This window comes from Crotalus tigris, unplaced genomic scaffold, assembly GCF_016545835.1.
Source record: "Crotalus tigris isolate CLP2741 ecotype Arizona unplaced genomic scaffold, ASM1654583v1 scf7180000021321.634910, whole genome shotgun sequence".
Lineage (NCBI taxonomy): Eukaryota > Metazoa > Chordata > Lepidosauria > Squamata > Viperidae > Crotalus > Crotalus tigris.
Window position 1 is genome coordinate 363,928 of NW_024098453.1, and position 26,535 is coordinate 390,462.

A 26,535-nucleotide genomic window follows, 5' to 3' on the forward strand; every position below is an offset into this window, starting at 1 on the left:
AAGTGTACAAAAAGTGAAATAGACTTTCCGTTTTATTGGCAGCCTACATTTAGACTCTGGATGGGTACAGCATCTGCGGGAAGAAAAGAAGAATGCTTAGCAGACATCCAGAGGAACTGTTTTTCCGCCTGTTCTACGACCGTCCCCAATTTCGCCACCCCAAAATGTGACCCTCTGCAGGCAGATTTCGAAATCCCGGACGATCCCCCCCCCCGGCCAAAAGGAGCTGTCATCCTCACCACTCGGATCCGGTGTCCAATGGCTTTGGCGGGCAGGTTAGAGCGGAATTTGGCCCGCACCATGCCGCTGTTTCCGTGGGCCCGGGTCACCTTCCCCCAGATGACTCTGGTCCTGTTGGGCTTGCCCCCGGGAGTGACTGTGTTGCTGCCAAAAAGAAAAGAGACAATTCCGTTCAACCCTGGCGATTCCCGGCTCGCCAAAGACCCCAGCTCTCTGGAAACAGCACCCAGGTCGCCCTTAACGACCGTAACGGGGCCTGCCCATCACAGATGTAACTAGTCTAAAGAAAAGCAGAAACAGGGGAGACGTGATAGCAGTCCTCTGGTGTTTGAGGGGCTGCCCCAAAGAAGAGGGGGTCAAGTTATTCTCCAAAGCGCCAGAGGGCAAGACAAAAAACAATGGATGGAGACTGACCAAAGAGAGAAGCAAACTGGAATTAAGGAGAACAATTAACCAGTGGAACAGAAGTTGCCTCCAGAAATCGTGGGCGCTCCATCACTGGAGATTTTTAAGAAGAGATTGGACAGTCACTTGTCTGAGATGGTATAGGAGCTCCTGCTTGAGCTCCTATAGATGACCTACAAGGTCCCTTCCAATTCTATTCTATTCTATATTTATTCTACTCTATTGTTCTGTTCTGTTCTACTCTCCATCTCATCTCATCTATTCATTTTCTCTATTCTATTCCTTTTCTGTTTTATTCTAATCCATATTTTCTATTCTATTCTAGTCAATTCTTTCTCCTATGTTCTATTTAATTCTTTCTCCTATTTTCTATTCTATTCTATATTTATTCTAATAGACTGTGGTTCTATTCTATTCTAATAGACTGTGGTTCTATTCTATTCTATTCCATCCATTCTCTAGAATAGAATAGAATAGAATAGAATAGAATAGAATATTCCATTCATTCTCTATTCTATTCTTTCTCCTATTTCAGTGCTTCTCAACCTTGACAATTTTAAGGCGTGTGGACTTCAACTCCCAGAATTCCACAGCCAGGACAGCCACTGTCCTATTTTCTATTCTATTCTATTCTAAACTTGTGGCTTTTTTTCTTCCCTGTAGTCAAGCAAATCACCATGGTGGTTAAACAAATATATGGTTTGATTTGGGGGTGGATTTCCTGCAATTGGCAGCTAGTGCTGACTTTTGGCAAAACTGTTATAAAATACTAGTGTGAGAACCAAGGTTATTGAAATAAGAGATGATAAGAATTGGCTGGGCTGGAGAACTGGAGGGAAAGCCTACATTTCAAGTTAATTGGGGAATGTGATTTATGACTGTGAATTGGAGGAGGGAATGGTGCTTTGATACTATGTGCTCAGGGGAGGGGAATTCAGATTTTGGCTTCAGCCCCTCTCGAGATTCTTTAAGGTAAACAACACCTCAAAGTTCTTTGAAGAATTTCATCTGTCGGAACCAGGACACTGGGCATCCATTACAGGTGCAGATTGGGCAGCTTTAGCGATTGACTGTGGTTCTGCATTTTTCATAGTACCTGTCCCTCCTGAAGCTCTTCTTGCAGGGCTCTGCAAAACAACCAACCCCAGAAGGCTTCTCTAAAGAGCCTACATGGAGGTCATTTTGCCAGCACAATGTGTCAATGCTGCTAACTTTGGATGTTTTTGCCTTGACAACAGATGGAGATGCAGCCATTGTCTTCTTTTTGCTTCTAGAGTTAGATGACGCTGGGTGGGGGCGGGGAAAATGTGCACGAGAGTCTAGCTAGACCAGCGGTTCTCAACCTGTGGGTCAGGACCCCATTTGGGGGTCGAACGACCATTTCACGGGGGTCGCCAAACAACGCAGTCCACCATTTTTCCCCCCTTTTCCTTAGCTGTGCTACTCCCTTTTATTCTATTGGCTTTTGAAAGCCAATAGAATAGACTCTCTTGAATAGAGTCTAATTCTATTGGCTTTCAAAAGCCAATAGGAATTGTCCAGGCTGTCTCTGCCCTGTTGAGCCCGCCAAAAGTCCCATTCCTGCAAACGGTGCTGCAAGTTGTCTGCAGCGAAGGCGAGCTGTCTGGAAGCTTCCAGAAGTTGCTGAGCAACTTCTAAAAATGTTAAGTAAAAGAGGGCCAGGGGTGGGAGGTGGGAGGCCGGCGGGCGCAGGGAGAGTTGCTGGCGCGCGTGGGGCCCGGTGGGTGCCTTACCTCCCTTGAGCTGGGCCAGCAGGTGGCCCAGCTGGTGGTCGGCCTGCGTCGTCTCTGCCGCTTGCCAGCTACGCCTTGGCCGGCGCAGGGGCGGCACCATGCATGTGCGGTGCTCCCGGGCAGGGAAAGTCCTCGGCTTACGACCGGTTGGGGTCGCGGCATTAAAAAGGTTGAGAACCACTGAGCTAGACTGTATTGTGGTTTGGTATGCTGGCTTGACAGCTGCGGGACAGGAAGGTATTAGCTCACAGGGGGTAATAAGTTGGTGGGTTTGTAGTCACTGGGAGTTGTGTGTGGGGGGACACACGGAGGGAGGCTCAGCCAATCTCACTGTATACATGCTATACTTTGATAATAAAGGTTCATTCATAATAATACTGGACCTAGTGTGAGAACCAAGGTTGTTGAAATAAGAGATGATAAGAATTGGCAGGCTGGAGAACTGGAGGGAAAGCCTGCATTTCAAATGAAATTGGAGAATGTGACTTATGACTGTTAATTGGAGGAGGGAATTGTGCTTTGATACTATGTGTTCAGGGGAGAGGAATCCAGTTTTTGGCTTTGATTGTGTTAGTGCCGATGTTATGCTACTCAAAATAAAGATTCTTTAAGGTAAACAATGCCTCAAAGTTCTTTGAAGAGTTTCATCTGTCGGAACCAGGACATAATGACAACAGACCCACACGCAGAATTGCTGAACTCCCTTTGACCACCTAGTCCACGCTTTAAGGACAGCACAGCATTTCATCAACATCGTAAAGACTATGCACCCCCCGCCACACACACACACACACACACACACACACACACACACACACACAGATGGGAGCATGAAACAAGCCCTATCACTATGCACTCACTTTTTGGCCTTGTACACGTAGGCACACTTTTTGCCCAAGTAGAATTCGGTCTCATTGCGGGAATAAACGCCCTCCACTTTCAGCAGAGCCGTGTGCTCCCTCTGGTTTCGGAGGCCTCGTTTGTAGCCAGCGAAAGTGGCCTTGCACCACAATCTAGGGAAGAATGGACCCCCCCCCCCACAATTACACTTGAGGAACAACAACGGTGCCCTGGCAAAACAAGGCAACGCCGAGGAGCAGATTCCCCCAATGGCTGCTGGGTTCATGTACCAGTAGCAGGCCCCAATTTTGCCTTAATATGTAACAATCACTTAAAAAAAAAAAAGGCTTAGCATCACATTCCGTATGAGATAGATAAGAAAATAAGAAAAAAAAAAAAGAACACAGGTAACTGTCCATCGGAGTGGAAAAGCTAAATTCCCAATTTCCTGGTTGGTTGTTTCACTAGCATCACAGCCTAAAGCTGATTTCATTCCTGGGTTTTAAGGGAAGAAGATTAAAATAGAATTCAAGACGGTGTTCACGAGTTTGTCCCTAAACAAATGCCCTTGAGTAGTTAGTGGATTCACACAACACTAACTACTAATTGAGATTAGTAGGTATGTACTAATGCAGCCACTAGATCAGGGGTCTTTAAACTTGGCCCTTTTATGACTTGTGGACTTCAACTCCCAGAATTCCTCAGCCAGGCATGCTGGCTGAGGAATTCTGGGAGTTGAAGTCCGCAAGTCATGAAGGGGCCATAGTTCCCCCACGCTAGCTGAGGAATTCTGGGAGTTGAAATGCATGAGTCATAAAGGAGCCATAGTTCCCCCCATGCTGGCTGAGGAATTCTGGGAGTTGAAGTCCACAAGCCATGAGGGGGGCCATAGTTCCCCACGCTGGCTGAGGAATTCTGGTAGTTGAAGTCCACGAGTCATGAAGGAGCCATAGTTCCCCCATGCTGGCTGAGGAATTCTGGGAGTTGAAGTCCACAAGCCATGAGGGGGGGCATAGTTCCCCCATGCTGGCTGAGGAATTCTGGGAGTTGAAGTCCACAAGCCATGAGGGGGGCCATAGTTCCCCCATGCTGGCTGAGGAATTCTGGGAGTTGAAGTCCGCAAGTCATGAAGGGGCCAAGTTTGAAGACCCCCCTGCACTAGATCATTAGATGACCTGGTTTAAGGGTCTGTGTAACCTATTATTTTATTAAATGCATAGGCCATGTCTCATTCTAGCAACTGAAAAGTTTACAAAATGATAAAAAACGTGATTAAAATGATGAAAGATTAACTAGAACGCAGACAACGGGGAAGGATCTACTCTCTACTCTTTCAGCCACTCCCAGCATAAAGCATCCCGATTGGGACCCCAAGCCAGCCAGACAGCAGAGCTAGGTTTTAAGACCCTTCTTGAAAGCCGGGAAGTTGGGGGCCAAAGTCACCTCTGGTGGGAGAATAGTCCAAAGGGCAGGGGCCACGACAGAAAAGGCTCTTCTCCTAGACCCCAACAGCCAGAATTCTTTGGCAGATGGGATCCAAAGTAGGACTCATCTGTTGGGAGTGATGGGGTGGGCTAGTCCAGAGGTGGGGAACCTTGGCTCTTTTATGATTCGTGGACTTCAACTCCCAGAATTCCTCAGCCAGCATGGGGGAACTATGGCCCCTTCATGACTGGTGGACTTCAACTCCCAGAATTCCTGAGCCAACCTGGCTCAGTTTGGAAACCTCTCCCTTTCCCCTCAGCATGGCTGGCTCAGAAATTCTGGGAGTTGAAGTCCACCAGTCATAAAAGAGCCAAGGTTGCCTACCCCTGGGCTAGTCCCTTTGGGGTTATACCTTGGACCCAGGCCATAAAGGACTTTAAAGGTGATAACCAACACTTGGAATTGGACCCAGGAGCAAATTAGCAACCCTTGCAGGTCACCCAACAGAGTGTTACATTTGTCACTTGAGGGGCCTCCAGCAAGGTCCCTGCCATGGCTTCCTGGACCAGTTGTAGCTTCCGAATACTCTTCCAGGGCAGCCCCAAGCAGAGCGCACTGCAGCAATCCAACCGAGAGATGATCAGGGCATGAGTGACTGTGCACAGGACCTCATGGTCCAGAGGAAGGCCCAACACGAAGTTGCACAAAGGCTCTGCTAGCCACGACGGCCAAATTTAACCAGTGAACAAGTTTTTAAGCTTCTGAGTAATCTCGTGAGGGGGGCTCCGTGAAGTAACCTCAGCGTAACTAGCTGGCAGGCGTGTAATAAAAAGCAGGATGCAGCCGACTGAGCAAAACAAGAGGAAGGGTGCATGCTTCTGGGCAAATCTCCTACCTGCCTGTCATGGCGTTGCCTTAGAAGTCCCGTTTCCAGCAGGCCTGCACAAAAGAGAAGAAAAAAAGCTGTTAAGGGAGAGAGACACATCAACACAGCTTAGTAAACCTGGTTTGGGCACGCGCGATATTACAATCCCCGTGTCGCACTTCCCCTACTGCAGGTTTGCTCAAGATCTCCATCTGTCCAAAGAGAGAAGCAACCTGGAATTAAGGAGAAACTTCCTGACACTGAGGACAATCAACCAGTGGAACTCCTTGCCTCCAGAAGTTGTGGGCACTCCATCCCTGGAGATTTTCAAGAGACTGGACGTTCCCCTGTCTGTGACAGTATAGGTTCTCCTGCTTGAGCAAGGGGCTGGACTAGACGACCGCCAGGGTCCCTTCTAGCTCTATTCTATTCTTTTCAGTTTAGAAAAGGCATCACTCAAGGCTTAAAATAGTGGGGGTTCAGCTTGAAGACGGGTGGACTTCAACTCCCAGAATTCCCTAGCCAGAATTCTGGGAGTTGAAGTCCATCTCTTTAAGTTCGCAAAACGGAGACATACTGGTCTAAATGCACTGAATTCACACCCCTACCATCAATCTGTGCACCACCCTCTCAAGAAATGCAAGTAGGGGAACCAAGACCCCTGTAGCTCAACCATGCACTCTTTGCACACTCCTTAAGGCAGTGATTCTCAACCTTTTTAATGCCGCAACCCCCAACCGGTCGTAAGTCGAGGACTACTCAACCGGTCGTAAGTCGAGGACTACTCAACTGGTGCAGCACCGTTTGCAGAATGGGACTTTTGGCGGGCTCAGCAGGCAGAGACAGCCTGGACAATTCCTATTGGCTTTTGAAAGCCAATAGAATTAGACTCTATTCAAGAGAGTCTATTCTATTGGCTTTCGAAAGCCAATAGAATAAAAGGGAGTAGCACAGCTAAGGAAAAGGGGAAAAAAATGGCGGACTGCGTTGTTTGGCGACCCCCGTGAAATGGTCGTTCGACCCCAAATGGGGTCCCGACCCACAGGTTGAGAACCACTGCCTTAAGGGCTGAATCCGAACTCATGACAAGGACTTTCCCTCCCCCCTCCCTGCCTCTAACAGCCTTCCCCAAAACCAGAACTGCTCAATATCCCCCCACCAACTGTCCATCCCATTCCTCTACAGAAATTAAGTTACAGGCAGACACCATATTGTAGACTTCCATGTCCTGCAAAAATTCTACTATGCACATTTTGTGACACTTAAAAATAGCCGACAAGGTAAAGGTGGAACTGGCTTGCGTGGGTCAGAATCTGATGTGCAGATGTATACACTTCACACGCCCTGGGCAGCCTGTCTCTTATAGGTGTTTGTAATATCGTCTATTTTTATTTATTACATTTATGGGCTGCATGATTTCACGGTGAAATGTTAAATTAGCAACAGCTTTCCAGAGTTTCAGACATATTTTATTTATTAAATCTGTTTGCCGCCCATCTCACCCCGAGGTGACTTTGGGTGGCTGGCAATATTAAAAATAATAAAATAAATACATGCATGCGTTACCCTCAATGTGTGCAATTTAGGCCTTTTATAGAATGCCTAGGAAATCTACAGAATGCCATAATAGGGAATATTTCACACTAGGTATTCTATGCAGGACCAAAAGGCTCAGGAATTCTGGGAGTTGGAGTCCACGAATCATAAAAGAGCCAAGGTTGCCTACCTCTGCCCTAGGCATTGTATATAGCATAAAAGTCCCTTGTCTGAAGTGGTATAGGGCAGGGGTCTTCAAACTTGGCCCTTTGATGGCTTGTGGACTTCAACTCCCAGAATTCCTCAGCCAGTGTGCCTGGCTAAGGAATTCTGGGAGTTGAAGTCCACAAGTCATCAAAGGGCCAAGTTTGAAGATTCCAAGTCTATTCTAGATATTAAAAACAAGAACAGATATTTCAATCTTTTGCCTGAAAACGTCACATCTTCTATAGTTTTCTCAGGCTTTCTATACGCCAGGAACCTATACAACAAGAATAAACTACTATTAAAATACAAATTATCGGCTATACCTTTGTGCTCACCAGCTGTGCCAGGTGAGCACGCAAAATACTAAGATGTTGAGACTCTGGAAAGAGTGTCGAGAAGAGCAACAAAGATGATCAGGGGACTGGAGGCTAAAACATACAAGGAACGGTTTCTGGATTTGGGAATGTCCAGTTTAATGAAGAGAAGGACGAGGGGGGACATGATAGCAGGGTTCCAAAGAAGAGGGAGTCAAGCTCTTCTCCAAAGCGCCTGAAGGCAGGACAAGAAGCCATGGATGGAAACTCATCAAGGAGAGAAGCAACCTGGAACTAAGGAGAAACTTCCTGACAGTCAGAACAATTAACCAGTGGAACAACCTGCCTCCAGAAGCGGTGAATGCTCCAACACTGGAAGTCTTTAAGAAGAGACTGGACAGCCATTTGTCTGAAATGGTGTAGGGTTTCCTGCCTGAGCAGGGGGTTGGACTAGATGATCTCCAAGGTCCCTTCCAACTTTATCATTATTAAATAGGTTCTCATGAGTACTAGTTATGGCAGTTAGTAATAACTACTGCCATAATAATAGGGCAGCAATGACTGCCATAACTAGTAGCCACGAGATGCTTTTTAGTGTTTTGCGTAGGCTCTTAACCTGGCCCAGCAGGAGAACACGAAGTTACAGCTAATGATTATATTATCATCATTGTGGGGTATAGGGTTTCTTGCCTGAGCAGGGGGTTGGACTAGGTGACCTCCAAGGTCCTTTCCAACTTTATGATTACTATTATTATTATTAAAGCCACAATGGAGCCTCCAAGTCCAGAGGCAGTCTATCTTTGAGGATAGGGAATTAGTAGAGGGAGGAATCTCGTCTGATTGAGGCTGCGAGGGAAGGGAAGGGACCCCCTCGGTCCCCCCCCCAATCTAGGCCCGAGGAGAGCCCCGCATCCCGGCCTCCCTTCCCAGACTGCAGAGCAACGAGAGTCCTCGTCCACTCCTAGAGCGGATCTCACGTCTCCAGAGCAGGCCCGGGTGCCGCCGGCATCCAGCCGGCATCCCAGCCATCCTTGTCCGTGTCCGCCGCTAGACCCGCCCGTTCCCACCGGCCGGCCCTCCCGCCCGCTCCCGCGCCGTCCTTCCGCGCGCCCCCCCTTGCCAACACCCGCCGACCGGCCGCCGACGCAGCCCTCACCTCCGCAGCAGCGGCCCAAACTGGCGGCGGCGAGAAAGGAAAAGGAGGACGAGCCGCGAGGCACGCCGGGACAGGCACTCGAGAAGCCCTCCCTCCACGCCTCCTCGCCGGTCGTTTTTCATGAGGTGGCTATCGGATTTGCCTGACAGAAATCCCTCGGCTCGGGGACGCTTCCTGGGCTCGCCTCGCTTTGTTATTGGGTCGTTTGTTTTTAAGCCATGTCCCCCCCCTGCTCTCTCACGCCCAGGGAGGTATTTGGCGCCCTCGGAGTTCTTAAAGGCCGTCCTAAAATTCACAGGGATTTACATAGCCGCCTTAATCTCGGTCAGGGCCCCTTCGGACGCTTTCTGGTAACCATGGCGACCCCCTCTTTCCTGCGGAGGGAGTCCGTGTGAGTCTCCCCCCAAATCCCTGAAACGGTTTCGCGGTTTCGGGGTCCCCCGGTGCTCCTCGCTAGGTCGGGAAAGGCCTTTTCGCCCAAGCTACGTGGCAGCCCCTCGGTGGCAGAGAAAGGGTCCGACTGGGTTGGTCCTCGGATGGGAGACCACCAGGAGATCCCAGGATAGAGGGGGAAATTTGATTTGATTTGTGACTACTACTGCCCTAAGCAGCATGTAAAATCAAGAGCCACGGCCGGTGCAACATATACATTTTAGGCCAAGGGGAGGCCTTTGGCTGTTCTCAGTAAGGTAGCCAAGGATTACAGCTGGCTTGTCCTTGGATGGGAGACCACCAGGAGATCCCAGGGATGTAGGAGGCGCTGGGATCTACTTCTTTTTTTTAAAGGCTTATCCTGCTGTGCCTCAGAAAAGATGGTACTTGGGGGCCCCCACCAGCACCGTGTCACGCCCTCCTTTGTAAAATTTTGCTGTGATATTAACGTATTCTTATTGTTTTCTTTTTCATTGTTTATTCTCTTGTTCTATTATTTTACATCTATTTTGTTTACCTTTGTTTTCATTTCTTCCTTTTCACTGTTGTAAACCACCCAGAGTAACCCCATGGCAAGATAGGTGGCAAATAAATAAATAAATAAGAAATAATAAAAAATAAGAAATCAAATAATAAAAAATAGAAAATAAAATAAAATAAGAAATAAAATAAATAATAATTAATAAATAAAATAAGAAATAAATAAAATAAGAAATAAGAAATAAATAAAATAATTAATAAAATAAAAAAATAAAAAAATAAAAAATAAATAAATAAAAAATAAAATGAAAATAAGAAATAAAATAAAAATAAATAACATAAATAAATGATAAAATAAAACAATAAAAAATAAAATAAAGTAATAAAAATAATAAATAAAATAATAAATAATAAATAAAATAAATAGAAAATAAAAAATAAAATAAATAAAATAATAAGAAGAAAGAAAATAAATAAAAAATAAAATAATAAAATAAAATAAAGTAAAATAAAATAAATAAAGCAAAACAAATTAAAATAATAAAATAATAAAAAATTAAAAATTAAAACAATTAAAAAAGAAAATAATAAAAATAAATAAAACAAAAAAAATAAGAAATAATATAAAAGAAAATAAAAAATAAAAGAAAATAATACAAAATAAAATTAAGTTAAATATTCCAAGAGCCACAAAACCTGAGTGAGGGGGATTGTCTTTCTAGATCAGTGGTTCTCAACCTTTTTAATGCCGCGACCCCCAACCGGTCGTCAGTCGGGGACTACTCAACCGGTCGTAAGTCGAGGACTACTCAACTGGTGCAGCACCGTTTGCAGAATGGGATTTTTGGTGGGCTCAGCAGGGCAGAGACAGCCTGGACAATTCCTATTGGCTTTGGAAAGCCAATAGAATTAGACTCTATTCAAGAGAGTCTATTCTATTGGCTTTCAACAGCCAATAGAATAAAAGGGAGTAGCACAGCTAAGGAAAAGGGGAGGAAAATGGCGGACTGCGTTGTTTGGCGACCCCCGTGAAATGGTCGTTCGACCCCAAATGGGGTCCCGACCCACAGGTTGAGAACCACTGTTCTAGATCAATTGTATCCAGAGTTTCGGTTTTGCAATGAAAGTGTTTATAAGTACGCTCTGCGCTGGTGCTTGAAACAGTCCTAGTTTCTGATGGTTGGTGTGATCACTGGGAGGGGCTCCTTCCTTTCGGGCAAAGAGATAGCCGAGCTTGGAATCTCCGCTAGGCAGGAAGAGAGCAAAAGTAGACGGACCTTCCCTAGCCATTCCCAGCGTACACCTCATAGTTATGCAGAGACTTGCTTTCCTCCGGCAAGATTCTGTCCATAGGCGCAACGACAATAAAGAGCTCCTTGGAAGCAAGGCCACCGGTCGGTCATTCCCGGCTCTTTGGGCCTGCCAGCTCTCTGAAGCCCAGCCTGCTCTTTCTCTGCGCCAGGGAATCATGGAACTGGATCAAGAACACCACCCCCAAACTGCCCCCTCTGGACGCCATTCGGCTTTCCGCTGTCCTGGAAGACTGCACGGACCAGCTGACCATCCTCGGCTGCATCATGCCCGTTTCCTACGAGGGAAGGAAAGACGTGGAGGATGTAAGTGCCCGCGCCGGGCTGTGAACGACCGTTATTCAAGATGAAGGAAGTAACCTGGAAGGTCGAGTAGTAGACATCTGGCTGGGAAAAGGGGCACAACCACCTACCAACTTTGTGTGCCTGGATGTGGTCCAGGCAGGCCAGAGAAGAGGGTGGAGCGGAAGATCCTGTGATCAACAGGATTTCCTTCTCAGTGATCTAGCCAACCCTCCAGTAGGTTTCACTGTTGGCTGCTGTGGTTGGATAATTCTAAGTCTTCACCTCGTTGCAAAACCCACGGCCATTTATTGACTTATTCGGTGACTTTTTTTCAGGATTTTTTTTCCTAGCAGTCCATGTCCAGCAGGTGGCGCTGGAGGACAATTTTTCAACCTCTGGAATACAGTCAGGATAGGCATCTCCAAACTTGGCTGCTTTAAGACTTGTGGACATCAATTCCCAGAATTCCTCAGCCAGCCATGCTGGCTGAGGAATTCTGGGAGTTGAAGTCCACAAGTCTTAAAGCAGCCGAGTTTGGAGACCCCTAGCTTAGGACCACAACTGACCCCCCCCCCCAATTTCTCCAGTGTTTCTCAACCTTGGCTACTTTAAGAGGGGTCGACTTCAACTCCCAGAATCCCCCAGCCGGTTGTGCTGGCTAGGGAATTCTGGGAGTTGAAGTCCACAAGTCTTAAAGCAGCCGAGTTTGGAGACCCCTAGCTTAGGATCACAACTGACCCCTCCCCAATTTCTCCAGTGTTTACTCAACTCTTGGCTAGGGAATTCTGGGAGTTGAAGTCCACAAGTCTTAAAGCAGCCGAGTTTGGAGACCCCTAGCTTAGGACCACAACTGACCCCCCCCCCCAATTTCTCCAGTGTTTCTCAACTTGGCCTTTAAGAGGGGTCGACTTCAACTCCCAGAATCCCCCAGCCGGTTGTGCTGGCTAGGGAATTCTGGGAGTTGAAGTCCACAAGTCTTAAAGCTGGGAGTTGAAGTCCATCCTTCTTCAACTTGCCAAGATTGAGCAGTACCAGCTCTGGTCTATTTCGAAGGCCTCCTTCCCACGTCTTTCGTTGCCTCTCCTTCAGCTTGACGAACAAGGCATGCAGGACATCCTTACCAGCCAGCAAGAGCTGAGTGCGAAATACAGGAACCTCATGGACAAGAGGGCCGAGAGCCTGGCCAAGATTCCCGTCGAGCTGGGCAAAGTGGCGGAAATTCGGTGGCAGCTCTTGGACACCAGCTCTGACCTGAAGCGGTCCAACCATCTCTTCACCATGGCCACCAGGCAGAGCGTTCTGTCCACAGATGTTCTTCAGAAGGTTCAAGCGGACAGGTAGGACTCCAGGTGGAGAATGGAATATGGAATATTTTATTTATTTATTTATTTATTTATTTATTTACAAATATTTATATGCCGCCCAATCCCAATGGACTCAGGGCGGCGTACAAAGTTAAAAACAGTCATAAAACAATAAAATAAAATAATCCAGTCATACCGCGAGTCCGATCATATCCCGGCCCGCCGAGGACATCAGCCCCAGGCGTGCCGGAACAGGAGAGTTTTAACGGCTTTCTTAAAGGCCGGCAGGGTGGGAGTAGTTCGAACCTCGGGGGGAAGTTGATTCCACCAGGTCGGAGCCACCACAGAAAAGGCCCTTCCCCGAGGGCCCGCCGGCCGACATTGTCTGGCCGACGGGACCTGAAGGAGGCCCAATCTATGGGACCTCACCGGTCTCTGGGAACTGTGCGGCAGTTAGAAGCTGGAAGGAGGTCTTCTTCTCCTCCTCCTCCTCCTCTTCCACCTCACTTCTAGCACTGATGATGTAACCTAGTTGGGTCATGAAAAGTTTGCAAGAAAACCACCAAGCTCAGAGAGCACCAAGGACCCCATAGTCTTCTTCTTCCTCCCCATCCTCCTCCCCATCCTCCTCCTCGTCCTCCTCGCTTCTAGCACTGATGATGTAACCTAGTTGGGTGATGAAATGTCTGTAAGAAAACCACCAAGCTCAGAGAGCACCTAGGACACCACAGTATCCTCATCATCATCATCTCTTCTAGCACTGATGATGTAACTCTGTTGGGTGATGAAATGTCTGTAAGAAAACCACCAAGCTCAGAGAGCACCTAGGACACCACAGTATCCTCCTCCTTCTCCTTCCTTCAAGCACTGATGATGTAACCTAGTTGGGTCATGAAATGTCTGCAAAAAACCCACCAAGCTCAGAGAGCACCAAGGGCCTCATAGTCTTCCTCCTCCTCCTCCTCCTCCTCCTCCTCCTCCTCCTCCTCCTCCTCCATAAAGCCCTCTCCCTTCTAGCACTGATGATGTTACTCAGTTGGTTGATGAAACGTCTCCAAGAAACCCACCCAGCTCAGAGAGCACTAAGGACTCCCCCCCCCCTGAGCCCCCTTTCTGCTGGGCTGTCGAGCTGACCCCTTCCCCTCTCCTCCCGGCAGGCAATACTCGAGCAATGTGCTGGAAGGCACCATGGATGAAATGCTGATGCTGAGGACCTTCCGCACCCTGCAGTTGGCCGTGACTATGGAAAGGGACAAGAAGACCAATCTTCAGAACCTGGTCCTCAGGTCACCTCTTCCATCTCCCTTGACTCCGAGGGCTTTTGTGCCGGGGAGACACGGCCTGCAATGCCTTTGGCTTGGGGAGGGCAGATCTGAACAGGGAGGGGTCTGTCTTTGTGTGTATGTAGGGGTGTGTGTGTGTGTGTGTGTGTATGTGATAGAGATAGATAGATAGATAGATAGATAGATAGATAGATAGATAGATAGATAGATAGATAATGATACACAGATAAATAGATAGATATAGAGAGACATAGATAGATAGACCGAAAGAAAGACAGATAGATATATAGAGACACAGTTAGATAGATATATAGAGACATAGAGACATATAGAAAGATAAAGATATAGATAGATAGATAGATAGATAGATAGATAGATAGATAGATAGATAGGTAGGTAGGTAAGTAGATAGATAGACAGAAAGAAACAGATATAGAGACATAGATAGATAGATAGATAGATAGATAGATAGATAGATAGATAGATAGATAGATAGATAGATAGATGATGGATGGATGGATGGATGAATCAAGATGTGAACTTGATTCTATGCCTCTCTTTATGCAACCCAGGACTGTATTAGTGTAAATGGGCTGAAGCAGAATGGCACACCTACTTAAAACTAGCTGTGCCCCTAGTTCAGGGGTAGGCAACCTTTTGCTCTTTTATGACTCGTGGACTTCAACTCCCAGAATTCCTGAGCCAGGGTGGGGAACTATGGCCCCTTCATGACTTGCGGACTTCAACTCCCAGAATTCCTGAGCCAGCGTGAGGGAACTATGGCCCCTTCATGACTCGTGGACTTCAACTCCCAGAATTCCTGAGCCAGCCTGGCTCAGTTTGGAAACCTCTCCCTTTCTCCTCAGCATGGCTGGCTCAGGAATTCTGGGAGTTGAAGTCCACGAGTCATAAAAGAGCCCAGGTTGCCTACCCCTGCCCTAGTTAGACCCTCAACCACATGTTGCTAGGTGGAAGGGCTCAGATGCCGGGTAATTCCCTGATTTTTTTGGCGGGACGTGTTGAGACGGAACTCTTTTTTTTTTCCCTTGAGGCTGTTTTTCCTCTTATTCCATGTTCTTTGGAAAGCTATAACGCCGGGGTGTCCGACCTGAACAGCTTTGTGGACTTCCAACTCCCAGAATTCCTCAGCCAGTTATTATTTTTTTTTCCAGGGCTGCCGTAACTTTGAACGGTTCCGAAACGAATAGTTATAAGTCAAGGACTTACCTCTGTCCCTTGCTGCCCCACAAGGTTTCAGAAATGGTCTCCTTTGTTCTCAACACAGTTCTCTCTACCCCCCCCCCCAACCACCACCCCCCCCCAATTTACAGGGAAGAGATGGGAAGGAAGAAAATCAAAAGTCTTCAGAAACAGCTCGGTGAGGTCAAGAAGGAGAAGGATTACGAGCTGCAGGTCAGCCTGAAAAAAGGGTCTTTTTCCCAAGCCCTGACGATTAAGTGTTAATACGGCTTTACAAGGCCTTGGTAATAGTAACAGTAGTAAAGTTGGAAGGGACCTTGGAGGTCATCTAGTCCAACCCCCTGCTCAGGCAGGAAACCCTACACCATTTCGGACAAATGGCTGTCCAGTCTCTTCTTAAGGCCACACTTGGAATCCTGCATCCAGTTTTGCTCACCACGATGTAAAAAAGATGCTGAGACTCTAGAAAGAGTACAGAGAAGAGCAACAAAGAGGATCAGGGGGTTGGAGGCTAAAGCATATAAGGAAAGGTTGATGGAATTGTGAAGGACGAGGGGGGACAGGATAGCAGTGTTCCAGTATTTGAGGGGCTGCCCCAAAGAAGAGGGAGTCAAGCTCTTCTCCAAAGCGCCTGAAGGCAGGACAAGAAGCAACGGATGGAAACTCATCAAGGAGAGAAGCAACCTAGAACTAAGGAGAAACTTCCTGACAGTTAGAACAATTAACCAGTGGAACAACCTGCCTCCAGAAGTGGTGAATGCTTCAACACTGGAGGTTTTTAAGAAGAGACTGGACAGCCATTTGTCCGAAATGGTACAGGGTTTCCTGCCTGAGCAGGGGGTTGGACTAGATGACCTCCAAGGTCCCAACTGTATTAAGTAAAAGGGCTCAGCTTTTGGGATATCGGAATGGGCTAATCCAGGGGTCCCCATCCTGTGGGCTGTGGCCCACCATCGGTCCATGGCCTATTTGCAATCAACCCACGCAAGTGGCAGGCTGGCGCACGCACCGATCCACTCTTGCGAGCGTTGCGGGTGCTCACGGCCCCACTTGCGTGAGCATCAAGACACTCTCTTAGCCTCACTCGTGTGAGGGATGGGAGCCTGCCCCCTCCCGCAAAAAAACCATCCCCCCCTTTTCCCCCCCACCCCCTGGGCTGCCAATCCAGAAAGGTTGGGGAACTCTAGGCCAGTGATGGCGAACCTTTTAGAGCAGTGGTTCTCAACCTTTTTAATGCCGCGACCCCCAACCGGTCGTAAGTCGAGGACTACTCAACCGGTCGTAAGTCGAGGACTACTTGACTGGTGCAGCACCGTTTGCAGAATGGGACTTTTGGCGGGCTCAGGAGGGCTGAGACAGCCTGGACAATTCCTATTGGCTTTGGAAAGCCAATAGAATGAGACTCTATTCAAGAGAGTCTATTCTATTGGCTTTCAAAAGCCAATAGAATAAAAGGGAGTAGCACAGCTAAGGAAAAGGGGGGGGGGGAAAAATGGCGGACTGCGTTGTTTGGCGACCCCCGTGAAATGGTCGTTCGACCCCAAATGGGGTCCCCACCCACAGGTTGAGAACCGCTGTTTTAGAGACCGAGGGCCCAAACCGCAACCGCAAACCCACTTTATTTATCGCAAAGTGCCAGGGCCGCATCAGTATTGTGGTGCCTTCAGGGGGGGAGGCAGTGGGGGGGGGCATGGCCCACTGGCTGGATGTGGCTGCGGTGGTCATGGCAGACTGGGTGGCCACGGCCGGGCTGGGCGTGGCCACCTCGATGTTGCTCGTGGGAGGGGGACATCTGTGGGGGCTGGGCAGGATTGGGGGAGATCCAGGGGATCTCTGGTGGGTGGGGCGGTGGGCAGGAGGTTTTTGCTGTAGTGTGAGGCAGGGGGTAGGGCAGAGGTGCCATTGCTGCAGAGCAAGGCGAGGCGAGGCAGGGGCGGCCGCTGCCCGACACCATCGGCCCCCCGCACATAGAGGCCAGCGAGCGCATGGGGGCATGCTCTACCACCGCTACTCCAGCTTGCTAGCTGGCCGCTTTGCCTCCTTTGCGCTGGGCGGGGCTGTTGCTCCGTGTGCCAGCGGTGGCCTAATGGACCTGCCCGAGATGCTGGCGACGACGGGCGTGCCCACAGAGAGGGCTCTGAGTGCCGCCTCTGGCACCCGTGCCATAGGTTCGCCACCACTGCTCTAGTCTAACCGCCTTGGGTGGGAAATCAGGACATAAGCAGGGCCCTTTCGGAGAGGACCCTGGCCCGTCTCTTCCACCAGTGCCCACCCACTCAGTTACCCGAGGAAGCCCACTGGTCTCCCAGCACGTCGCCTTGAGCGGCGACCCCACTCCTCCAAGACCGCCGGCCTCCACCAAGTGCCTCCACCCGGTTTCGTAAGCCGGTCCGTAGCCAGTTCCAAAGTTGAACTGTGTGTGGTGTTAAAAAAAAATCACAATGTTGAGGGACACCACTGAACAGCATCCCTCCAAGCCCATTCCCAGGGGTTGTCGGTTTTAGACGTGGCCTAATGGATTCCCAGATGCCAAATGGAAGCCCACTGCCTGGAGAACTCCATCGCCTGTGAAACTGCTTGGGAAAAAAAACACAAAGTTTGCACATTGGAGAGGTTGTGAGCCTTCCTCCTTTGGAAAAGGATCCAGCCCTGGCTCAGGTTGTCCTCCCCGTCTGAGAAGAGCCCACTTTCCAACAGTCCAATGGGAGAGAATCTCCGTAGCTCAGGGCTGAACTGTGGGGTCCTGGGTGCTCTCTGAGCTTGGCAGATTTCTTGCAGACGTTTCACGACCCAATTAGGGAACGTCATCAGTGCTAGAAGGGGTTTGCAGGCAGGAGGAGGGAGATGGAGATGATGGAGGAGGAGGAGGAGAAGGAGGTGGAGGAGGAGGACAATTAGAAGACCCTTGGTGATCTCTGACCTGGGTTATTTTCTTGCAGACGTTTCACAACCCAATTAAGGAACGTCATCAGTGCTAGAAGGGGTTTGCAGGGAGGAGGAGGAGGGAGATGGAGATGATGGAGGAGGAGGAGGAGGAGGAGGAGGAGGAGGAGGAGGAGGAGGAGGAGAAGGAGGTGGTGGTGGTGCTGGAGGAGGAGGAGGAGGACAATTACAGGATCCTTGGTAGTCTCTGACCTGGGTTATTTTCTTGCAGACGTTTCACAACCCAATTAGGGAACGTCATCAGTGCTAGAAGGGGTTTGCAGGGAGGAGGAGGGAGATGGAGATGATGGAGGAGGAGGAGGAGGAGGAGGAGGAGGAGGAGGAGGAGGAGGAGGAGGAGGAGGAGGAGGAGGAGGAGGAGGAGGAGGAGAATTACGGGATCCTTGGTGGTGTCTGACCTGGGTGGTTTTCTTACAGATTTCACGACCCAATTAGGGAACGTCATCAGTGCTAGAAGGGGTTTGCAGGGAGGAAGAGGAGGGAGATGGAGATGATGGAGGAGGAAGAGGAGGAGGAGGTGGAGGAGGAGGACGACAACTACGACTGTGACTGTGGGGCCTCTGACCTGGGTTGTTTTCTTGCAGACGTTTCACAACCCAATTAGCGAAGGTCATCAGTGCTAGAAGGGAGTGGGGTGTGGGACTGGGAGGAGGACTAGGACTGTGGGGGTCATTGGGGCTCTCTGAGCTTGGTGGTTTTCTTGCAGACATTTCATGACCCAACTAGGGAACATCATCAGGGCTAGAAGGGAGTGTATGTAAATAGGGAGAGAACTCCATTCTCTTCTAGCACGGGATGTCACTTCGTTTGATAATGAAATATCTGCAAGAAAAAGACCAAGTTTAAAGACGACCAAGGACCCCACAGTCCTCCTCCTCCTCCTCCTCCTCCTCCTCCTCCTCCTCCTCCTCCTCCTCCTCCTCCTCCTCCTCCTCCTCCGTTTCTTCTCCACTCTGCAAACCCTTCTAGCACTGATGACGTTACCTAGTTGGGTACCAAGTCCAGTCTGGATGGCCACCTCCGGGGATGGACCTGACTAGCAGACCTTCCTTCCTTTTTGTTGTCCACCACCACCACCACCACCATCATCCTGGTCCTTTCCCAGAACCGGAACGAGATGATTGCCTACCTCAAGGACCAGCTTCAGGAGATGAAGGCCAAAACGGACATGGAGAATCGCTACGTCAAGAAGGACACCGATCTCCATGTAGCCCAAGTGCAGAAGAAGTGCTCGTTGACCGAGAACGATCTGCAGAATGAAATTGAGGTACGTTTCCCTTTGGGGGGGGGGAGGAGGAGGGCTTTCTTGAGGGGGGGGAGAGGAGAGAGATAGGGAGACACCCAAGTGCCCAAATTTAGACCGCATGACGGTGAGGATGTCGCGACGGCCGGAACAGTCGTGTCCCGTTTTTCAACGCTGTTGTGTAAATAATTATAGTTGACCCTTTCTAAGCAGTAGGTCCCAGGCCTAACATGATGCTGGCGAAGGAGCCCGAATGAGAGAGAGGTTCCTGCAGACTCGGGACACATGAAGCTCCATCGTCAGCAGATTTGGCTAGCCTTCCTCTCCTAGGTTCACCCCACAGGGGTTTCCTTCACCAAAGGAACTTGGTTCTTATCTCACTGCGTTTCCAAGAATAGCTTCTTCTTCTTCTTCTTCTTCTTCTTCTTCTTCTTCTTCTTCTTCTTCTTCTTCTTCTTCTTCTTCTTCTTCTTCTTCTCTTCTTCTTTTTCTTCTTCTTCTTAATATTAATATTATTATTCTTATTATTTTCTTCTTCTTCTTTCTTCTCCTCCTCCTCCTCCTGTTCTTCATTCTTCTTCTTCTTCTTCTTCTTCTTCTTCTTCTTCTTCTTCTTCTTCTTCTTCTCCTCCTCCTCCTCCTCCTCCTCCTCCTCCTCCTCCTCCTCCTAGGGTTGGACTAGAAGACCTCCAACGTCCCTTCCAACTACTACTACTACTACTTCTTCTTCTTCTTCTTCTTCTTCTTCTTCTTCTTCTTCTTCTTCTTCTTCTTCTTCTTCTTCTTCTTCTTCCTTCTCCTCCTCCTCCTCCTCCTCCTTCTCTTCTTCTTCTTCTTCTTCTTCCTTCTCCTCCTTCTCCTTCTCCTCCTCCTCCTCCTCCTCCTCTTCTTCTTCTTCTTCTTCTTCTTCTTCTTCTTCTTCTTCTTCTTCTTCTTCTTCTTCTTCTTCGTCTTCTTCTTCTTCTTCTTCTTCTTCTTCTTCTTGTCCTCCTTCCTCCTTCTCTTCCTTCTTCTTTCTCTTCCTTCTTCTTCTTCTTTCTCCTCCTCCTCCTTCTTCTCCTTCCTTCTTCCTTCTTTTTCCTTTTCCCTTCTTTTCCTTCTTCTCCTTCTTCCTTCTTCTTCTTCTTCTTCTTCTTCTTCTTCTTCTTCTTCTTCTTCTTCTTCTTCTTCTTCTTCTTCTTCTTCTTCTTCTTCTTCTTCTTCTAGGGTTGGACTAGAAGACCTCCAACATCCCTTCCAACTACTACTTCTTCTTCTTCTTCTTCTTCTTCTTCTTCTTCTTCTTCTTCTTCTTCTTCTTCTTCTTCTTCTTCTTCTTCTTCTTCTTCTTCTTCTTCTTCTTCTTCTTCTTCTTCTTCTTCTTCTTCTAGGGTTGGACTAGAAGACCTCCAACGTCCCTTCCAACTTCTTCTTCTTCTTCTTCTTCTTCTTCTTCTTCTTCTTCTTCTTCTTCTTCTTCTTCTTCTTCTTCTTCTTCTTCTTCTCCTCCTCCTCTTCCTCCTCCTTCCTTCTTCTCCTCTTCTTCCTCCTCCTCCTTCTTCTCCTCCTCCTTCTTCCTCTTCCTCCTCCTCTTCTCCTCCTCCTCCTTCTCTGCGTTCCTGCTCTTGACTAACTAAAAAACTGGGATTTTCCAGTCGCAAAATCTTGATGTATCTTGCTTTGTTCATCCCCAGCTTTCATTCTTCGACAGCACATTGTGCTCTTGGGCACATGTATGGACCACGGCTGCAACGTCCCGGGGTCATGCAATGGCCACAGGCGACATAAGGTCGTAAATTCAGGCATGGATTGCTTAACCATCACTTTGCTTACCAATGGAAATTCTGGTCCCAATGATAGTCGTACGCCCAGGGTTCCCTGCAATAGATACCCTGCCCCTTTGCCATCCATCCATCCATCCTTCAGTCTGATAATCGGGGGGGGGGGGAGAGACACGCCGTGTGGGATCGCCATTTTTGATGACAGCCCTTTTCTTCTCCTCCCGGACTTCAGAAGCTGCGCAATGAAATGGATCAAGAGATCCGAGTCCACATGGAGATCGAGGCTTTCCTGAAGCAGCAGCAAACGGTGGGTGACGACTCTGAACTTCATTTCTCTGAAAGGAACAGAACGAGAGTTGGATGGGGCCTTGGAGGTCTTCTAGTCCAACCCCCTGCTCAGGCAGGAGACGCATCTCAGACAAATGGCTGCCAATTTCCTCTTAAAAGCCTCCAGGGTTGGAGCACCTACAACTTCTGGAGGCAGGTGGTTCCACTGGTTAATTGTTCTCACTGTCAGGAAGTTTCTCCTTAGTTCCAGGTTGCTTCTCTCCTTGGTGAGTTTCCACCCGTTGCTTCTTGTTCTGCCTTCAGGGGCTTTGGAGAAGAGCTTGACTCCCTCTTCTTTGGGGCAGCCCCTGAGATACTGGAACTCTGCTATCATGTCACCCCTAATCCTAAACTGGTTTTTCAGGAGGCAACTGGACTTTCTTGTTTTTTTTTTGAAGACGTTTTGCTTCTCGTCCCAGAAGCTTCTTCAGCTCTGACTGGATGGTGGGGAATGGAATGAGTTACAGTTATAGATTGGACAAACATTTGTCTGAAATGGCCTAGGGCAGGGGTAGGCAACCTTGGCTCTTTTATGACTCGTGGACTGCAACTCCCAGAATTCCTGAGCCAGCATGGCTTTCACCTTCCCCCTCAGCATGGCTGGCTCAGGAATTCTGGGAGTTGAAGTCCACGAGTCATAAAAGAGCCAAGGTTGCCTACCCCTGTGGCTTAAGCGCACACCTGCAGTTGTTAAATTAGTAACACGGTTGTGAAGTGAATCTGGATTCCCCCATTGATTAGGCTCGTCAGAAGGTCGCAAAAGGGAGAGAAGCAACCTAGAACTAAGGAGAAACAATTAACCAGTGGAACTATTTGCCACCAGAAGTTCTGGGTGCTTCATCACTGGATGCTTTGAAGAAGAGACTGGACAGCCACTTGTCTGGAATGGTCTAGGCCAGGGGTAGGTCACCTGGTGGACTGGTGGACTTCAACTCCCAGAATCCCTGAGCCAGCATGGGGGAACTATGGCCCCTTCATGACTCGTGGACCAACTCCCAGAATTCCTGAGCCAGCCATGCTGAGGGGAAAAGGAGAGGTTTCCAAACTGAGCCATGCTGGCTGAGGAATTCTGGGAGTTGAAGTCCACGAGTCATGAAGGGGCCATAGTTCCCCCATGCTGGCTCAGGAATTCTGGGAGTTGAAGTCCAAGAGTCATGAAGGGGCCATAGTTCCCCCATGCTTGCTCAGGAATTCTGGGAGTTGAAGTCTGCGAGTCATAAAAGAGCCAAGGTTGCCTACCCCTGGTATAGGGTATACTGTTTGGGCAGGGGGTTGGACTAGAAGACCTCCAGGGTCCCTTCCAGTCCTATTCTACGATCTATGATTTTTGTTAGCCGAGTCAGGAGTTGAACCTGGTCAGTCGGACAGAGGAGCAAACTCTGATTGCTGGCTTGGCTGGCCGTCTCCCTCAGTGGATTTAAGCTCCCAGAATTCCTGACCTCGCACGGCCGCTGCTCGGAATTCTGGGAGTCCGTCCACCTGTCCGCAGGGCGAGGGGCTGGCAGGACGACTGCGGCTCGGCAGTCGGGAGGGCAAAACTGGCATGAAATTGTACATGTCGTAAGGAGAAACCGGAGTTGGTGAGATGCCAAGTGTGGAGGTGGCTAACGTTCGTCTGACATCACTAGTCCTTGACTTACGACCGCAACTGAGATTTCTGCTGCTAAGTGAGACATTTGTTACGGGAGGTTTGCCCCATTTTACGTCCTTTGGGAAGCGAATCCCTGCAGTGGTTCAGTTATTCTCACACGGTCGTTAAGCGAACCCCGCTTCCCCACCTTGGCTTCGTTTGCCAGAAGGTCGCCAAAGGGGATGGCGTGACCCCCCCCAGGACACGGCGACCGTCGTAAATGCGAGTCAGTTGCCAAGCGTCTGAAATTTGATCACTGGGGGATGCTGCAACGGTCAGACGTGTGAAAACCGGTCGTAAGTCCCTTTTCCCAGTGCCGTTGTGAACTTTGCGCCCTCACTAAATGGACTGTTGTAAGTCAAGGACTTGCCTGTAGCAGAAAACACGGTGTTGAGATGTAAGCGACTTGGAGCGTGGGAGGTGGGAAGAACAAAGTTGGTGTGCGTGTGTGTGTTCGTGTAGCTCAAAAAGAAGCAGTTGGGAAGGAAGTTGATAGGGAGAGTCAAGGGGCATACCGGTGTTCTGGGTCCTGTGTTCGAATCTGGCACTTTCAAAATAGGTGGACTTCAATTCCGGGAGTTGAAGTCCACGTGCCTTAAAAAGGTGCTTAGTGACCACACATGCCTCTCACAAACAGAGCATAGAAGAGAAGCTGGAGTACTGGATGGAGAAGTACGAAAAGGAAACCGAGGCCAAGCAACAGGCCCTCAACAACCTGAAGTCCTCGCGAACGGCGGACCAGGCCTCTCTGCAAGAACTGGCCAAGCAGGTAGGAAGGGACACGCCAGCCGTTCCCATCGGCACCCCCCCATTTCAAGGTGAATGAGGAGGGGGAACACCGTCTGGGATCCGGAGCAGCTGCATGGGCACCTGCAAAGATCTCAGCAGAGGAGGGCCGAGTGCGAGGGGAGTGTGGGCTCAGGGTCATCTGCAGGGTGCGGTGAAAAGATGGCGGCCCTACGGGCAAGATCTGTTTTTTATTGGCGTATCCGTGTTTGGTGTAGCCGTCAAGGAGCTGGCCGAGAAACCAGGAGATTGTGAGTTGTAGTTCCGTCTTAGGCATGAAAGCTGGCTGGGTGACTTTGGGCCAATCACCAGGAGAGAGTAAGTTCTAGTCCCACCTTAGGTAGGAAAGCCAGCTGGATGACTTTGGGCCAATCACCAGGAGACAGTGAGTTCTAGTTCCGCCTTAGGCATGGAAGCCAGCTGGGTGACTTTGGACCAATCACCAGGAGACGGTGAGTTCTAGTTCCGCCTTAGGCATGGAAGCCAGCTGGGTGACTTTGGACCAATCACCAGGAGACGGTGAGTTCTAGTTCCACCTTAGGCACGAAAGCCAGCTGGGTTACTTTGGACCAATCACCAGGAGATGGTGAGTTCTAATCCTGCCTTAGGCATGAAAGCCAGCTGGGTTACTTTGGACCAATCCCCAGGAGACGGTGAGTTCTAGTTCCGCCTTAGGCAGGAAAGCCGGATGGGTGACTTTGGACCAATCACCAGGAAAGAGTAAGTTCTAGTCCTGCCTTAGGCAGGAAAACCAGCTGGGTGATTCTGGGCCCATCACCAGGAGATGGTGAGTTCTAGTTCCACCTTAGATAGGAAAGCCAGCTGGGTGACTTTGGACCAATCACCGGGAGACGGTGAGTTCTAGTTCCGCTTTAGGTATGGAAGTCAGCTAGGTATCCTTGGGTCAATCACCTGGCCCGAATTTAAAAAAACCCCAACCATTTTTTCAAACTGGGGGGAGGAACAGAGACACCTCCCTCCCAGACCAGCCCCCACCCACCCCACTAAGAGAAGACTAAGTGCGAATTCAGAGAGGAAGCTTCAGTTTCCCAAAGAGGAGACTCCAAAGCCCATCTCTCCTCTCGCTTTCGGCAGTGCCGTGCGTGCGAGCTGGCGATCATCGAGGACCGGAAGGAGAAAGAGAACGCGAGGAAGAAGGTCGAGCAAGATGCCCTGGAGATGAAGAGCATCTTGAAGGTAAGAGGAAGGCTCCATCCTGGGCTGCCTCAGAGGTGGGGAACGATGGCCCCTTCATGACTTGCGGACTTCAACTCCCAGAATTCCTCAGCCAGGCATGCTGGCTGAGGAATTCTGGGAGTTGAAGTCCACAAGCCATGAGGAGGGCCATAGTTCCCCCATGCTGGCTGAGGAATTCTGGGAGTTGAAGTCCACAAGCCATGAGGGGGGCCATAGTTCCCCCATGCTGGCTGAGGAATTCTGGGAGTTGAAGTCCGCCAGTCATGAGGGGGCCATAGTTCCCCCACGCTGGCTCAGGAATTCTGGGAGTTGAAGTCTGCGAGTCATGGCCATAGTTCCCTCATGCTGGCTGAGGAATTCTGGGAGTTGAAGTCCACGAGTCATGAAGGGGCCATAGTTCCCTCATGCTGGCTGAGGAATTCTGGGAGTTGAAGTCCGTGAGTCATGAAGGGGCCATAGTTCCCCTATGCTGGCTGAGGAATTCTGAGAGTTGAAGTCCATGAGTCATGAAGGGGCCGTAATTCCCCCATGCTGGCTGAGGAATTCTGGGAGTTGAAGTCCACAAGCCATGAGGGGGGCCATAGTTCCCCCATGCTGGCTGAGGAATTCTGGGAGTTGAAGTCCACGAGTCATGAAGGGGCCGTAGTTCCCCACCTCTGGGCCGCAAAGGCTCAAAAGCTGCTCCCTCCCTCCCACCCTTTACACACGGAGTCCTTGACTCACAACTCAGCCCCAAACTTCTCTAAGCCAGGCAGCTGCCCAGTTGTGTTTGGGGGTTACCTTGTTTTGCCGATGCCGGTCTTCCTTTCAGCTGCAGGCCTGGTGGAGAGGCATGATGGTCCGCCGATTCCTCGGTCCTTACAGAAACCTCAAGAAAATGCTGGAGGAAGAGCCGGTCAGCAAAGAGAAAGGGAAGAAAGGGAAAGCCGGGCCGAAGAAGAAAAAGTGATGGGAAGAGGACGACCATCCCCAGGTCCAGTTTGGGCACACTGGAGAAGAGAGCAGCTCTGCAATTTGCCCAGAGGATCCGAAATAATTAGAAATATTCTGTCTTCAAGCACTTCTGTCTCTCATTTGGGGAGGACCCATCCTGGGGTCTCTAAGCCAGTGTCTTTTTTGTTTTTCATTTAAAAAAAAATAAAGGAAAAAGGGAAGCTGGCTAATAAGTCCAACAAGGTGCCCATGCTTTACACTGGTGATTCTAAAAGAGGATGCAAATAGTGTGGGGGTTCAATGAAGTTTGATTGTCCTAGTGGACAATCACCTAAATAGGAGCCAGCTGTGTGTTGCAGCTGCCAAAAAGGCCAACACAGTGCTGGGCTGCATTAACAGGGAGAGAGAATCAAGATCACGTGAAGTGTTAATGCCACTTTACAAGGCCTTGGTAAGGCCACACTTGGAATACGGCATCCAGTTTTGGTCACCACGATGTAAAAAAGATGTTAAGACTCTAGAAAGAGTACAGAGAAGAGCAACAAAGGTGATTAGGGGACTGGAGGCTAAAGCACATAAGGAACGGTTGCAGCAATTGGGTATCTCTAGTTTAATGAAGAGAAGGACGAGGGGGGACATGATAGCAGTATTCCAGTACTCAGGGGCTGCCCCAAAGAAGA

At 49.2% G+C, this 26,535-nt stretch overlaps 2 protein-coding genes across 3 annotated transcripts; one reads left to right on the forward strand and one right to left on the reverse strand.

Moving 5' to 3' along the window:
* Positions 1–8,858, reverse strand: RPL35A (ribosomal protein L35a). Its single transcript, XM_039369937.1, has 5 exons — positions 8,743–8,858; positions 5,560–5,603; positions 3,260–3,412; positions 240–384; positions 1–73 (listed from the first exon to the last, which is right to left on the reverse strand). The coding sequence occupies exons 2-5, from the start codon at positions 5,568–5,570 to the stop codon at positions 50–52; spliced, it is 333 nt and encodes a 110-aa protein (XP_039225871.1). The 5' UTR covers positions 5,571–5,603; positions 8,743–8,858; the 3' UTR covers positions 1–49.
* Positions 8,826–26,085, forward strand: IQCG (IQ motif containing G). Of its 2 annotated transcripts, none has more exons than XM_039369936.1 (10): positions 8,826–8,993; positions 11,117–11,270; positions 12,339–12,586; positions 13,711–13,839; positions 15,168–15,249; positions 19,085–19,246; positions 21,215–21,289; positions 23,577–23,708; positions 24,821–24,922; positions 25,734–25,871. In XM_039369936.1, the coding sequence occupies exons 1-10, from the start codon at positions 8,863–8,865 to the stop codon at positions 25,869–25,871; spliced, it is 1,353 nt and encodes a 450-aa protein (XP_039225870.1). In that variant the 5' UTR covers positions 8,826–8,862. The 2 variants fall into 2 exon arrangements, with proteins under 2 accessions (XP_039225870.1, XP_039225869.1); XM_039369935.1 differs by having other exon boundaries at positions 8,879–9,133; positions 25,734–26,085.
* Positions 26,086–26,535: the final 450 nt, after the last annotated feature.

Coding starts and splice junctions, on each gene's coding strand:
- RPL35A (XM_039369937.1), bottom strand. Junction 385..3,259: donor TACGTGTACAAGGCCAAAAA/GTGAGTGCATAG, acceptor TCTTTTTGGCAG/CAACACAGTCACTCCCGGGG. Junction 74..239: donor TTGGACACCGGATCCGAGTG/GTGAGGATGACA, acceptor TTCTTCCCGCAG/ATGCTGTACCCATCCAGAGT.
- IQCG (XM_039369935.1), top strand. CDS start 8,961: ATGTCCCCCCCCTGCTCTCTCACGCCCAGGGAGGTATTTGGCGCCCTC. Junction 13,840..15,167: donor CTTCAGAACCTGGTCCTCAG/GTCACCTCTTCC, acceptor CCCAATTTACAG/GGAAGAGATGGGAAGGAAGA. Junction 21,290..23,576: donor TCCTGAAGCAGCAGCAAACG/GTGGGTGACGAC, acceptor TCTCACAAACAG/AGCATAGAAGAGAAGCTGGA.